This window comes from Salvelinus alpinus, chromosome 21 (genome assembly GCF_045679555.1).
Source record: "Salvelinus alpinus chromosome 21, SLU_Salpinus.1, whole genome shotgun sequence".
NCBI lineage: Eukaryota > Metazoa > Chordata > Actinopteri > Salmoniformes > Salmonidae > Salvelinus > Salvelinus alpinus.
Genome location: NC_092106.1, coordinates 138,168 through 154,636, shown reverse-complemented (window position 1 = coordinate 154,636; position 16,469 = coordinate 138,168). Strand labels below are relative to the sequence as shown.

General features: G+C 44.1%; 1 protein-coding gene across 2 annotated transcripts in view; it reads left to right on the top strand.

Moving 5' to 3' along the window:
• Window positions 1–16,469, top strand: part of col4a4 (collagen, type IV, alpha 4) — a 170,289-nt gene that overhangs the window by 148,166 nt on the left and 5,654 nt on the right. For both annotated transcript variants that reach the window (XM_071356391.1, XM_071356390.1), the window contains exons 41-46: window positions 873–1,028; window positions 9,363–9,470; window positions 9,754–9,891; window positions 13,675–13,791; window positions 15,291–15,479; window positions 15,596–15,879. In XM_071356391.1, coding sequence (XP_071212492.1) covers window positions 873–1,028; window positions 9,363–9,470; window positions 9,754–9,891; window positions 13,675–13,791; window positions 15,291–15,479; window positions 15,596–15,879 — 992 coding nt within the window. The remainder of the gene's footprint in view (window positions 1–872; window positions 1,029–9,362; window positions 9,471–9,753; window positions 9,892–13,674; window positions 13,792–15,290; window positions 15,480–15,595; window positions 15,880–16,469) is intronic.

The following is a 16,469-nucleotide window of genomic DNA, read 5'->3' as shown; positions in this document are numbered from 1 at the left end:
GCTTGATGTTCTTTAGGGGCTCCACCGAGCTAGGTAAATCTGCTTTTAGTTCTAATGCACCGTATTGCCCGAACAAAATTCTAAATACATTTCATCTTGATGTTCTTGATGATCTGTTGCCGTTCTGGCAAACTAAAGTATTGATTGGGGACTTATTGGTGGAGGAATGTAACTTTTTCTGGGGATGTTATATTTGTGCTTCCCATGACTGTGTGGTTTTATTTTAATGTGTATATATGTGTATATTTACATTGTATAATACAGGGCACATGTTAAAATAAAGGTTAATTGTTTAGACATATATTATTAATTTTTTTATAATATAAATGTATCAAGAATGTTTTTGATGAAAATATGTCAATCAAATGTTTTTATATGTTGGCAACCGGTTTGTAAAAGCAATAAAGCACTTCGGGAGTTTGTGGTGTATGGCCAATATACCACGGCTAAGAGCTGTGTCCAGGCGCACTCCGCTTCGCTTAGTGCCTAAGAACAGCCCTTAGCCATGGTAATGGTCCATATACACGACACCCCCTTGGGCCTTATTGCTTAAATATAGCAGACTATTTAGAATGCATTGCTTCATACCAGCTAAGTAGTATGCATGTTTGAATGTTGGGACATAGAGGGCAACATTTTTATTTTGCAATGACACGCAATGTGAGAGTAAAATTATAAGATGCAGGGCTTCAGTATTTGAAGCTCCCATCAATTTAAACCAAATGGTTAGTTTGCTCTCAAGTGTCATTGTGAGAAGAGCATTTTGCCAAAGGTCTTTTTTTATTAGTATTTTATTATGTTGCTGCAAAAAAAATCTATTACAAACTCAGTCACAATTAAACACTTTAGTTGTGTGTGTGATGTTGTTTCAGGTTCACCAGGTGACATTGGGTACTCCGGCCCTGCCCTGCCCATGACCGGTGAAGAAGGGGACAACGGTGTCCCCGGCTTACCAGGGCTCAAAGGGGACATGGGGGCTTCAGGCCCCCCCGGGCTGCCTGGCATCGCAGGGTTACCTGGGCCTAAAGGTAACAGGACAGACCTGGATTGTGTTCATAAGGCACTAAACGGAGGAAAGTGTATTGAAACTGGGAGGGACTAGCTGGACGCTCATTTTGTCTTTCTGTTGCAAAACATTTAGTAACGTTTTTTGTTGTGTGCTCAAACAAACACGACCTGGACTGTATAATAAAGGCCTCCTCATACAGCCAGATGCTACCCTTGGTAACATAGCAAAGTAACATAGGGTCCGCCCTCTCAGATGCTCCAATGCTTTCATAGTTTGACAACGCATTGATCTTAGTGGAAGATCCACTTAAGCATGTGCCAGTGCCAACCAGGTACATATTTGGGGTGGAGATCCCAGAAATGTACAATAGGTGCGTATGTGGACACCTGCTTGTCAAACATCTAATTCCAAAATCATGGGGATTAATATGGAGTTGGTCCCCACTTTGCTGCTATCACAGCCTCCACTCTTCTGGGAAGGCTTTCCACTAGATGTTGGAACATTGCTGCAGGGACTTGCATCCATTCAGCCACAAGAGCATTAGTGAGGTCGGGCACTGTTGTTGGGCGATTAGGCCTGCTCATAGTAGGCGTTCCAATTTATCTCAAAGGTGTTCGATGGGGTTGATGTCAGGGCTCTGTGCAGGCCAGTCAAGTTCTTCCACACCGATCTCGACAAACCAGGTAGCGTTCTCCTGGCATACCCAGATTAGTCCGTCGGACTGCCAGATGGTGAAGCGTGATTCATCACTCCAGAGAACGTGTTTCCACTGCTCCAGAGTCCAATGGTGGCGAGCTTTACACCACTCCAGCCGATGCTTGGCGTTGAGCATAGTGATCTTAGGCTTGTGTGTGGCTGCTCGGCCATGGAAATCCATTTCATGTAGCTCCCGACGAACAGTTATTGTGCTGACTTTGCTTCCAGAGGCAGTTTGGAACTCGGTAGTGAGTGTTGCAACGGAGGACAGACGATTTTTATGTTCTACTCACTTCAGCACTCAGCAGTCCCTTTCTGTGAGCTTGTGTGGCCTACCACTTCACAGCTGAGCTTTTGTTGTTCCTCGACGTTTCCACTTCACAATAACAGCACTTACAGTTGATGAAATTTGACAAACTGACTTGTTGGAAAGGTGGCATCCTATGACGGTGCCACGTTGATAGTCACTGAGCTCTTCAGTAAGGCCAGTGTTTTGTCTATGGAGATCGCATGGCTGTGTGCTCGGTTTTATACACCTGTCGGCAACGGGTTAGAAGGGATGTCCACATACTTTTGTATATATAGTGTAGCTAGGTGAGACAACAACACGTCACAATCGTATCAGGTATATTTTCCCTCACAAAGTATTTATCATTCAGTGCTAGTGGGCGAACATTTTGTTACTTTTTTGGGTGGCGGCATTGGATGCGCCGTGAGTTATTTAAGATACTCTTCAAAGCGGTAGGGTTTCAGACTTTTTCGAAAGATGGGCAGGGTCTCCACTATCCTGACTTTAGGGGGAAGCTTGTTTCACCATTGGGGTGCCAGGACAGAGAAGAGCTTTGACTGGGCTGAGCAGGAGCTTGAAGAGACCAAGAGACGAGAGGTGGGGGAACGGATTGCTCGGGTAGGGATGTGGGTTTTGAGCATAGCCTGACGGTAAGGAGGTGCAGTTCTCCTTGCTGCTCTGTTGGCAAGCACCAGCGTCTTGAAGATGATGCGAGCTTCGACTGGAAGCCAGTGGAGGAGCCGGGTGACATGGGAGAACTTAGGAAAGTTGAACACCAGGCGGACTGCGGCATTCTGGATAAATTGCAGGGATTTGATGTCACAAGCGGGGAGCCCAGCCAACAGCGTTGCAGTATTCTAGATGGGAAATGACAAGTGCCTGGATTAGGACCTGAGCTGCTTCCTGTGTGACGAAAGGTCGTGCTCTATGGATGTTGTAGAGCAGGAACCTGCAGGAGCGAGTCACTGCTTTGATGTTTGCAGAGAACGACAGGGTATTGTCCAGAGTCACTCCAAGGTTCTTTGCACTCTGGGAGGGGGACACCGTGGAGTTTTCTACCGTGATGGAGAGGTCTTGGAGCAGGCTTTTCCCAAGAGAAAGAGCAGCTCTGTTTTGTTGAGGTTGAGCTTGAGGTCGTGGGCCGACATCCAATCTGAGATGTCTGCCAGGCCACCTAATGTATACATTGATAAGGGCTATTAAATGAGGTAAATGAGTAGGCTTAATATGTTTGGAGAAGGGGATGATAAATAGAAATATCGAGAAAGCATAGCTTTGGATTGCTTTGGATTCTTTATCCTTATGATCACTGGAGACTAATGTGAAATCAGTCATATGGCAGTAAACTGAAAATCAAATCAACATTACAGGTATTTCGGCCCCTTTTCCACCCACAGTCAAGTAGCCTAGGCTATAAATAGCTGTGCCATTATTCAGATCATTAATTTAATTGTATGGCCTCATAGTTTGCGGGGATGAAATTTGGAGACGCAAGCTAAATAGACTTCTGTAACCAATGGAAAGCTGTGCGCAGTAGCGCCGAATGCAACGTCAGTGTTAGTTTCTTTCAATTTGTAACCTACATTCTTTTGTTGCCTACTTTAAATCATCATGTAATTCTGTTTAAACCCGGAGCCTGGCGCACGGTTTGGACGACTAGACCATTGCCATTACAGTTCCATGATCAGTGAGGTAGATGTATAGGACTATTGTTCAACCCTTATTGTAAACTTTTGTCCACTTCTAATATTTCATGGATTGAACAACTGAAAATGACAACTTTCAGGATGGCCACCCCCGTTGTCTTTACACTGCTGCTACTCGCTGTTTATTATCTTTGCATAGTCACTTTACCCCTACTTACATGTACAAATGACTTTGACTAACCTGTACCGCCGCACATTGACTCGGTACCGGTACCTCCTGTATATAGCCTCGTTATTGTTATTTTATTGTTCATTTTTATTTAAAAAAATAAAAAAATGTAAATATATTCTTAACTCTATTTCTTGAACTGCATTGTTGGTTAAAGACTTGTAAGTAAGCATGTCACGGTAAGGTCTACACCTTTTGTATTCTGCGCATGTGACAAATAAAATGTGATTTGACTTTAAACAACCCACTAGGCACAAACTGGTTGAATCAATGTTGTTTTGACGTAATTTGTCAACGTATTGTGAGGTGGAATCTACGTGGAAAATACATTAGATTTGAAAAAAGTCGTCAACATTGTTTTGAGGGTGAAAGTTCAACCACAGGATTATGTCATCATGGTAACCACATTTCAACATAGATAAACCTTTCTAAAATATGTTGAATTTGTACTTTTAAAACAATGTCAGGGCCTCCCGAGTGGCGCTGCGGTCTAAGGCACTGCAGTGCTTGAGGCGTCACTACAGATCCGGGTTCGATCCCGGGAGACCCATGAGGCGACGCACAATTGGCCCAGCATTGTCCAGGTTAGGGGAGGGTTTGGCCGGCCGGGATGTTCTTGTCCCATCGCGCTCTAGCGACTCCTGTGGCAGGCCAGGCGCATGCACGCTGACACGGTCGCCAGTTCAGTGTTCCCTCCAACACATTGGTGCAGCTGGCTTCTTGGTTAACCGAACAGTGTGTCAAGAAGCAGTGCAGCTTGGCAGGGTCGTGTTTCGGAGGACGCATGGCTCTCGCCCTTGCCTCTCCCGAGTCCGTACTGCAGTTGCAGCGATTGGATATCATGAAATTGGGGAGAAAAAGGGGTAAAAAAATTGAAAAAAATCTAACTAGATCTTCAACATTATATCCACTATCAGAAGAAAGAAAATTGACTGAGCAGCACCTCCTACTGGAGAATTGATCTATCTACAGCTAACCTTTGGCCTCACATCCACGGTTTTAGCCAAGCCCTGCTTAGCTATGATATTTGTCACTGACTATTACCAATGTGCGATCGTGAGAATGATTGTTCACTGTATCTATCGAAATCATTCAAAAGGTTAGATTTAACAAAGCAAATTAAATTTGACCATACTTTATCACTGATACATCATCAAGGATGCAATTTAGACCTAAATAGTATTTGCAAAGTCATCAAAAGCTATTGTTTCAATTCAACACAGAATTTAAAAAAGACAATACAATAGGCCTAACGTTTCAAGCTCTGGTTAATTTCAAATGTAATTATATTTAAGTTTCAAGTTTTTGTCACATGCACAAGTACAGTGAAATGCCTTTCTTGCTTGCTCTTTCCCAACAATGCAGTAATCAATATCAGTAGTACTATAACAAATAAATAAAAAAGTAAAGTAGACCAAAACCATACAAGAAATAGAACACGAGAAAGTAAGTAAGCTATGTATAAAGTCAGTGCCAATACCATATTTACAATGTGCAGGGACACTGGAGTGGTAAGGTTAGATATGTATAGGGGTAATGTGACTAGGCATCAGGATATATGATAAACTGAGTAGCAGCAGCGTATATGATGATTGTATTTGAGTGTGTGTGCGTGTTATGTGTGTGGGTGAGCAAATTAAGTGCGTTTGTGTGTGTTGGAGTGTGTGTGAGTGTGTGGAGTTTGCGAGGTCTTAGCTAACAGTGCAAAAATCCAAAATCAAATAGAAGGGTCAATGCAGATTTCCATTTTGTTAGCTATTTATCAGTCTTATGGCTTGGGGATAGAAGCTGTTCAGAGGAGCCTGTTGGTGCCAGACTTGTTGCTCCGGTACCGCTTGCCGTGCGGAAGCAAAGTGAACAGTCTATGGCTTAGGTGGCTGGAGTCTTTAACAATTTTCCGGGCCTTCCTCTCACATCGCCTGATATAAAGGTCCTGGATGGCAGGGAGCTCAACCCCAGTGATGTACTGGGCTGCCCTTACCACCCTCTGTAGCGCCAATATGAGCGAGGGCTGTGCAGTTGCCATACCAAGCAGTGATGCAGCCAGTCAAGGGGCTCTCAATGGTGCAGCTGTACAAATTTTTGAGGATGTGAGGGCCCATGACAAATCTTTTCAACCTCCTGAGGGCACTGGACACCTAGGAACTTGAAGCTCTCGACCCGCTCCACTGCTGCCCCGTCGATGTGGATGGGGGCATGCTCGCCCCCCGTTTCCTGTTGTCCACAATCAGCTCCTTGGTCTTACTGGCGTTGAGGGAGAGATCAACCACACTGCCAGGCCAACAGGCCTACCACCGTTGTAGTCGTGCTTGGCCAAGCAGCCGTTGTTCGAACAGGGTGTACAGGAGGGGACTACGCACACACCCCTGTGTGGCATCTGGGTTGAGGGTCAGCGTGGCAGAAGTGATGTTGCCTACCCTCACCACCTGGAGTTGGCCCATCAGGAAGTCCAGGATCCAGTTGTGGAGGGAGGTGTTCGGTCCCAGGGTCCCAAGCTTTAGAGTTCTTGGGACAGGAATGATGGTGGTCAGCTTGAGATGTGGGGATTGCAGAGTGGCACAAGAAGAGGTTGAAAATGACTGTGAATATGCCTGCCAGCTGTTCTGCGCATGCTCTGAGAACGCGCCCTGGAATACTGTCCGGCACCATGGCCTTATGAGTGTTGACCTAATTAAAAACATTATCACCCAGTCAGTGGCAGTGATATTGAATTGTTTGCGTTGTTAACCACACACAATTCAATATTACTTTTGTAGTACAGTAAATAGCCTAAAGTTAAGGCTATCTTACAAACAAATGTAACATACAACCATAAATCCTTTTGTCAATAGGGGGAGCTGTTAGCACTATTTTTTTTTTTACATTTCCAAATTAAACTGCCTCGTACTCAATTCTTGCTCGTACAATATGCATATTATTATTACTATTGGATAGAAAACAATCTCTAGTTTCTAAAACCGTTTGAATTATGTCTGTGGGTGGAACAGAACTCATTCTACAGCACTTTTCCTGCCAGGGAGTGAGATTTCAGAAATCTTGGCCTCTGTTCCCAGGTCAGTTTATAAGTCCCTGTGAATGCTGTGGGGCTACAAACACTGCCTACGCCTTCCTCTAGATGTCAGTAAGTGGTGACAATTTGAATGGGGTCGATTGCACAATCTGGGACTTTATATAAACCCAAATTGCGGAAGTACCTTTCTTTTCTGCCCTGCGCTTGACGCACGATGGACGTCGGACTGGCCTCCTTCCAAGCTTTGGTTTAGCAAGTTCTATATCCCCGGTCATGTTTTTATTCGTTATAGGTGTTAAAGACATCATAAGGTAGTTAATTTAAACCGACTTATAGCAGTTTATAGCAGTTTATTGCGATTTTCTGGCATTTCTTTGTGACGCACTTTCAAGAGTTGGACACTTTTCCGGTACATGCCGAACGTTAGTGGCCATTTCGACAGGACAAGAGGACATCTTTCGACCAAAAGACGATTAGACCGGAGAAAGGACACAAGATTCTGATGGAAGCTCAGCTAATAGTAAGAACTATTTATGCTGATAAATCATTGTTCTGTTGAAAAATGTTAAACGCATAAGCCGCCATTTTTTTTGGGGTAGCTTTGCTTTGGCGCACCCTGTATTGCGCAGTAAGGTTAATTTTAAAAATGTAATTCAGCGATTGCATTAAGAACTAATTTGTCTTTCAATTGCTGTCCACGCTGTATTTTTTAGTCAAGTTTATGATTATTTATTGATTAGACTAAGTCACTCTCCAAGATGGCGCCCAACATTTTCTGGCCAGTTTGGCTACTTTTCTCATTGTATAACCACGGTTTTTGTGGCTAAATATGCACATTTTCGAACAAACTCTATACGTATGTTGTAATATGATGTTACAGGAGTGTCATCTGAAGAATTCTGAGAAGGTTAGTGAAAAAATTAATATATTTTGGTGGTGATAACGTTATCGCTCTTTTTGCCTTGAATCAATGCTGCGGTAATATTTGCACATGTGGTATGCTAATATAACGATATATTGTGTTTTCGCTGTAAAACACTTAGAAAATCTGAAATATTGTCTGGATTCACAAGATCTGTGTCTTTCAATTGCTGTACGCTGTGTATTTTTAAGAAATGTTTTATGATGAGTAATTAGGTAATACACGTTGCTCTCTGTAGTTATTCTAGTCGAGTTGTGATGGTGGCTGCAATGGTAAACTATGATTTATACCTGAAATATGCACATTTTTCTAACAAAACATATGCTATACAATAAATATGTTATCAGACTGTCATCTGATGAAGTTTTTTCTTGGTTAGTGGCTATTTATTTCTTTATTTGGTCGAATTGGTGATAGCTACTGATGGAGTGAAAAAATGGTGGAGTAAGAAAAATTGTGTCTTTTGCTAACGTGGTTAGCTAATAGATTTACATATTGTGTCTTCCCTGTAAAACATTTTAAAAATCAGAAATGGTGGCTAGATTCACAAGAAGTGTATCTTTCATCTGGTGTCTTGGACTTGTGATTTAATGATATTTAGATGCTAGTATTTACTTGTGACGCTATGCTAGGCTATGCTAGTCAGCTTTTTTACTGGTGGGGGGTGCTCCCGGATCCGGGTTTGGGAGGAACTAGAAGTTAAAATTAGTAACGGATCCATGGCCACATTTTGTGGTTACTGTAACTTTACATTTCTCCTTATGAAATCATATAAAGTGTGAATTTTCACGATAGCATGCATAGGTCGTTGCAGGTCTGTGGACATATTCACAATTGCTGTAATAATCTGTGCAGAATCTCGAACGGCATTGATCACTTGAGCCATGTACTTTCAATGTAATCTCAACTGCAATCCAGGTCACTTGGTTCTGCTATTAGATTAAGCACAGTGATAACGTGAATCTGTTGTATAAAATAGATAAACAAAATATCTGACATTGTATTCCCATTTGAACTTTGCTATGATTTAAAATGGTTGAAAGCGCAGTGATAGACGTTTGGGTGACAACTAAACCAATAATCAGACATGGTTTTTCCATTGGAATTTGGTTGTGCTTTTCGATGGTTGAAAGCCTAGTGGTAACAGATTGGAAAGTCAACTAACTATTGGCTGTCTTTTTGAGAGGGAGAATATAGATTTGTAACCTCATTGATTATCAAATATTACCCAATTATCGAACGTTGAAATGACAAGTTGTGTTCAGTGGGAAATTATTCACAAATATATTCTCTGCGTAAAGGCTCTCTTTTTTATGAAGTAGGTAATCTACCAATTGGTGCTGAAAAATATACAATATGCATATATTTGTATGGCTTTCTGTCATTGATCCCTAATATTCTGAACCCCTTCTCTCAATATATTATGAGTCTGTCGAGAAAATTCTAATTCAAGGTACACTGTATTTAAAGGGATGGCATTCATTGAATTGGAATTTCACTTTACTTACTGAATTGTCTGACCTCAATTCAAATTAACCCCAAACTTGGTGTTGTCGCCCAGGTGAGAGAGGAGCTTCGGGGATGATGGGGGTCCCAGGACACTCCGGTTCCACAGGAACATGTGGGCCCACAGGACCCAAAGGAACCAAGGGACTGCAAGGAGTTGCAGGTCAGCTCCTCATGAAAGTGACCATCACCAGCATAATTAACATTAAACATGAGTGATACAGATTGATGCAGAATGAACATTTTTATAAAGCAGTAGATCCAGCATCAGTAGGGACAATGTCATTGAAACAGCCATATAAATAGAATTACTAGTACGGACATTGCTATTGCCTTGATCTGGGAAGCTTTCTCCCTTCTAGTAATTGTATTTCTATTGACACAGCAGCTTAACCCACATACCCTCCTCTCTTTGTCTCTCTGGACATTTGTTCTTTCATCCACAGGTCCAAAAGGAGAAAATGGGAATGTGATCACTCCATTGATGATCCCACCTCCTCCCGGACCCGTAGGCGCACCCGGTCAACCAGGCCTTCCTGGCTTCACTGGCGGCCCGGGATCCAACGGTTTTGAGGGACAGAAAGGTAGGGACTGATGTGGGTCAACGGAAGCCCCTGAAATCTGGGCCCTGTAACTTCCGGCGCCGACCAAGATGGCCGCCTCGCTTCGCGTTCCTTGGAAAATATGCAGTATTTTGTTTTTTTATGTGTTATTTCTTACATTGGTACCCCAGGTAATCTTAGGTTTCATTACATACAGTCGGGAGGAACTACTGAATATACGATTAACGTCAACTCACCATCGTTCCTACCAGGAATATGACTTTCCTGAAACGGATCCAGTGTTTTGCCTTCCACCCAATACAATGGATCTGATCCCAGCCGGCGACCCTATGCGACGCCGTAAAAGGGGCAAACGTAGCGGTCTCCTGGTCAGGCTTCGGAGACGGGCACATCGCGCTCCACTCCCTAGCATACTACTCGCCAATGTCCAGTCTCTTGACAATAAGGTTGATGAAATCCGAGCACGGGTAACATTCCAGAGAGACATCAGGGATTGCAACGTTCTCTGCTTCACGGAAACATGGCTAACTCAAGAGACGCTAACGGAGTCGGTGCAGCCAGCTGGTTTCTTCACGCATCGCGCCGACAGAAACATACATCTTTCTGGTAAGAAGAGGGGCGGGGGTGTATGCCTTATGATTAACGAGACGTGGTGTGATCATAACAACATACAGGAACTCAAGTCATTCTGTTCACCTGATCTAGAACTCCTCACAATCAAATGTCGACCGCATTATCTACCAAGGGAATTCTCTTCGATTATAATCACAGCCATTCATCGTAGCTGGGGATTTTAACAAGGCTAATCTAAAAACAAAACTCCCTAAATTCTATCAGCATATCGATTGTGCTACCAGGGCTGGTAAAACCCTGGATCATTGTTATACTAACTTCCGCGACGCATATAAGGCCCTCCCCCGCCCTCCTTTCGGAAAAGCTGACCACGACTCCATTTTGTTGATTCCAGCCTACAAACAGAAACTAAAACAACAAGCTCCCGCGCTCAGGTCTGTTCAACGCTGGTCCGACCAATCTGATTCCACGCTTCAAGACTGCTTCGATCACGCGGATTGGAATATGTTCCGCATTGCAAACAGTGTAGCTATTCTCTCCGCAAGGCAATCAAACAGGCTAAGTCCCAGTACAGAGACAAAATAGAGTCGCAATTCAACAGCTCAGACACAAGAGGTAGGTGGCAGGGTCTACAGTCAATCACGGATTACAAAAAGAAAACCAGCCCCGTCGCGGACCAGGATGTCTTGCTCCCAGACAGGCTAAATAACTTTTTTGCTCGCTTTGAGGACAATACAGTGCCACTGACACGGCCCGCTACCAAAATCTGCGGGCTCTCCTTCACTGCAGCCGAGGTGAGTAAAATATTTAAACGTGTTAACCCTCGCAAGGCTGCAGGCCCAGACGGCATTCCCAGCCGCGTCCTCAGAGCATGCGCAGACCAGCTGGCTGGTGTGTTTACGGACATATTCAATCAATCCTTATCCCAGTCTGCTGTTCCCACATGCTTCAAGAGGGCCACCATTGTTCCTGTTCCCAAGAAAGCTAAGGTAACTGAGCTAAACGACTACCGCCCCGTAGCACTCACTTCCGTCATCATGAAGTGCTTTGAGAGACTAGTCAAGGACCATATCACCTCCACCCTACCGGACACCCTAGACCCACTCCAATTTGCTTACCGACCCAATAGTTCCACAGACGACGCAATCGCAACCACACTGCACACTGCCCTAACCCATCTGGACAAGAGGAATACCTATGTGAGAATGCTGTTCATCGACTACAGCTCAGCATTTAACACCATAGTACCCTCCAAACTCGTCATCAAGCTTGAGACCCTGGGTCTCGACCCCGCCCTGTGCAACTGGGTCCTGGACTTCCTGACGGGCCGCCCCCCAGGTGGTGAGGGTAGGTAACAACATCTCCACCCCGCTGATCCTCAACACTGGGGCCCCACAAGGGTGCGTTCTGAGCCCTCTCCTGTACTCCCTGTTCACCCATGACTGCGTGGCCATGCACGCCTCCAACTCAATCATCAAGTTTGCGGATGACACTACAGTGGTAGGCTTGATTACCAACAACGACGAGACGGCCTACAGGGAGGAGGTGAGGGCCCTCGGAGTGTGGTGTCAGGAAAATAACCTCACACTCAACGTCAACAAAACAAAGGAGATGATTGTGGACTTCAGGAAACAGCAGAGGGAGCACCCCCCTATCCACATCGACGGGTCAGTAGTGGAGAAGGTGGAAAGATTTAAGTTCCTCGGTGTACACATCACGGACAAACTGAATTGGTCCACCCACACAGACAGCGTTGTGAAGAAGGCGCAGCAGCGGCTCTTCAACCTCAGGAGGCTGAAGAAATTCGGCTTGTCACCAAAAGCACTCACAAACTTCTACAGATGCACAATCGAGAGCATCCTGTCGGGCTGTATCACCGCCTGGTACGGCAACTGCTCCGCACACAACCGTAAGGCTCTCCAGAGGGTAGTGAGGTCTGCAGAACGCATCACCGGGGGCAAACTACCTGCCCTCCAGGACACCTACACCACCCGATGTCACAGGAAGGCCATAAAGATCATCAAGGACAACAACCACCCAAGCCACTGCCTGTTCACCCCGCTATCATCCAGAAGGCGAGGTCAGTACAGGTGCATCAAAGCAGGGACCGAGAGACTGAAAAACAGCTTCTATCTCAAGGCCATCAGACTGTTAAACAGCCACCACTAACATTTAGCGGCCGCTGCCAACATACTGACTCAACTCCAGCCACTTTAAAAATGGGAATTGATGGAAATTATGTAAAAATGTACCACTAGCCACTTTAAACAATGCCACTTAATATAATGTTTACATACCCTACATTACCCATCTCATATGTATATGTATATACTGTACTCTATATCATCTACTGCATCTTGCCATCTTTATGTAATACATGTATCACTAGCCACTTTAAACTATTCCACTTTATGTTTACATACCCTACAGTACTCATCTCATATGTATATACTGTACTCTATACCATCTACTGCATCTTGCCTATGCCGTTCTGTACCATCACTCATTCATATATCTTTATGTACATATTCTTTATCCCTTTACACTTGTGTGTATAAGGTAGTAGTTGTGGAATTGTTAGGTTAGATTACTTGTTGGTTATTACTGCATTGTCGGAACTAGAAGCACAAGCATTTCGCTACACTCGCATTAACATCTGCTAACCATGTGTATGTGACAAATAAAATTTGATTTGATTTGAATCTCTTGATATCTTCCTGGGTAGAGTGCTCTGTCCTCTTAAAATAATAATGTTTGTTATTTTGTTTTCTCCCAAATTGCGTTTATAAATACAAGAAAACTATCATTCAGAGATGGTGGTTGTAGTTTCTCAGACAGACCTCTTGAGGTCTTTGTGAAAGTAGAATTTTCAATGAGAGGATTAGTTATTTGTCGACCCCTGAATGCTTATTGGCTGACAGCCGTGGTATATCAGACCGTATACCACAGGTATAACAAAACATGTATTTTTATTGGTCTAATTACGTTGGTAACCAGTTCATAATAGCAATAAGGCACCTCGGGGGGTTGTGGTATATGGCCAATATACCACGGCTAAGGGCTGTATCCAGGCACTCTGCGTTGGGTCGTGCATAAGAACAGCCTTTTGCCGTGGTATATTAGCCATATACCAGACCCCCTCGTGCCTTATTGCTTAAATATAGCATTCATACAGTGAATACAACTTAAAGATAAGATACTCTTTGATACTGTGTGTGTCTGCTGTTACAGGGAGAAGTGGCCAGTTGGGGTCACCAGGATTCCCGGGGCCCGATGGCCCCCCAGGAGTAGACGGGGCCCCAGGAGACAGCGGGGTACAGGGGGAGAGGGGGGCATTGGGACTACAGGGTGAGTCAAATGAACTATGGCGTGTGGATGGACACTTCACACACCCACACTGCTCATGAACCTGTGTCCAACTAAACATCAACCCTGCCCCTGTCCTAAATGACATAATATTCATGTCATTTTAGAGACAGTCCCTGTGTTGACCTTAAAGGGGCAATCTGCAATTGGTACATAAAAAAAAATATATATTGATCTATACTAGGTTTTGTGGTTGGAGTGAAAAGCTACCAGAATGGTAGGTATATATCAGGAGAGCCCTGATATATACCCAAATATAACTTATAAATAACTCATGAGCTTAGTTCAACTGTCGTACCCCATCAGAACCCAGTATTTGAACCCAGTATTCAATCAGATCTGCGTTTCCTTTTTTTTTTTAAACCTTTATTTAACTAGGCAAGTCAGTTAAGAACAAATTCTTATTTACAATCACGGCCTACACTGGCCAAACCCGGACGAACGCCGCCCTACGGGACTCCCAATCACGGCCGGTTGTGATACAGCCTGGATTCTAACCAGGGTGTCTATAGTGACGCTTCAAGCACTGAGGTGCAGTGCCTTAGACCGCTGTACCACTCAGGTAACCCGTGTTAGCCGACATAGCTTTTCATTTAATTTTGTTTAGGCATTGTAACTGTGTTAGAGCTGTTAAATCGGTGAGCGGCTGCTCTTGTGGTCATTTTCACGAAACCACACCTGTGCTTAGGTCACACCTGTGTTAGGAGTTCAGAATGAGAAAGTGTAGACCATTTAGAAATAATGACACTCAAATTTTAAATCATTAAACAAAATATTAGGGAATTATATCAGCCTAATCGAGGTGTAGATTGCATTGGATTCTACTTATGCGACTGTGCATACAATGGCAATGCCTGTGATTTGACAGCAGTTACACCTCCGACACCGCCTAAACAAAAGCAAGGAAAAGCTATGCGTTTTTTTCAGCTACTTGGGTTGCCACTGATCTGATTGATTCAACTGTCAAATCCATAAGTGGCTCCCGGCGTTATACCTATCATGGTCATTGCCATTGGGTGCACCAAGTCGCATTAGTAGAAATCCCATTCGGCTGTGTTACAAGTTCGAACACTGGAATGTGTGATGTAATCTACACCTCGTTTACGCTGATATAAATCCTTATTATTTAGTTTGATTTTCAATTTGAGTGTAATTATTTGTATATAGCCTACACTTTCTCGTTCTGAACTTTTAATGCGGGTGGGATATATAGACTTGTGTCGTTTTGTGACCATGACCACAAGAGCTCTGCTCACCGATTTGACAGCAGTTACACCTCCGATACCACCTAAACAAAAGCAATGATAAACTATACGTTTGTCGGTTAACGTGGATTACGGCTGTTTTACTTCATTGTTTGTTAATTCATTTAATTGATCGATTTGAATCACATTTTTCTAAAAAAGTATTCACTATTATGCTCCCTTCAAGAGTAGCTAAATATATTGTTTCTCTTTGTCTCTGACTGTCTGTCATCGTAGGCGCCCCAGGTCCTTCGGGAGATGCCGGCAGCCCAGGCCCCACCACCACCTTTAACTCTGGCTTCCTGTTGGTGATGCACAGCCAATCAGACATGGTCCCTTCCTGTCCAGCAGACATGACACAACTGTGGATTGGCTACAGTCTGCTGTACCTGGAGGGCCAAGAGAAAGCCCACACACAGGACCTCGGTACGTTGGTCTACAATACTGTTTGTGTGTGTGCTCATCTGTACACCTGTGTGTGTGTGTGGTGTGTGTTTGAATGATTGTAACCAGTAACCTAGCACGTCTTTTCCTCCTAATAGGTCAGGCCGGGTCATGTATGCGTCTCTTCAGCACCATGCCTTTCTCCTATTGCAACATGGGCACATGTGACTACGCCAGCCGCAATGACAAGTCCTACTGGCTGTCCACCACAGCGGCAGTGCCCATGATGCCCGTGGCGGACCAGGACATCCAACAACACATCAGCCGCTGCGTGGTGTGTGAGGCCCCCTCCCCTGCTGTGGCAGTTCACAGCCAGGACAACGGCAATTCCTTCTGTCCCCCCAACTGGAGGAGTCTCTGGGTGGGATACTCCTTCCTCATGGTGAGTGATTTTATGTGTGTGCGTGTGTCTTTGCATGTCTGTGTGTACAGTACCAGTCAAAAGTTTGGACACACCTACTCTTTCAAGGGTTTTTCTTTATTTTTACTATTTTCTACATTGTAGAATCATAGTGAAGACATCAAAACTATGAAATAACACTTATGGAATCATGTAGTAACCAAAAAAGTGTTAAACAAATCAAAATATATTTTAGATTCTTCAGAGTAGCCACCCTTTGCCTTGGTGACAGCTTTGGCATTCTCTCAACCAGATTCACCTGGAATGCTTTTCCAACAGTCTTGAAGGAGTTCCCACGTATGCTGAGCACTTGTTGGCTGCTTTTCCTTCACTGTGCGGTCTAACTCACCCATAACCATCTCAATTGGGTTGAAGTCGGGTGATTGTGGAGGCCAGGTCATCTGATGCAGCACTCCCTCACTCTACTACTTGGTCAAATAGCCTTTACACAGCCTGGAGGTGTGTTGGATCATTGTTCTGTTGAAAAACAAATGATAGTCCCACTAAGTGCAAACCAGATGGGATGGCGTATCGCTGCAGAATGCTGTGTTAGCCATGCTGGTTAAGTGTGC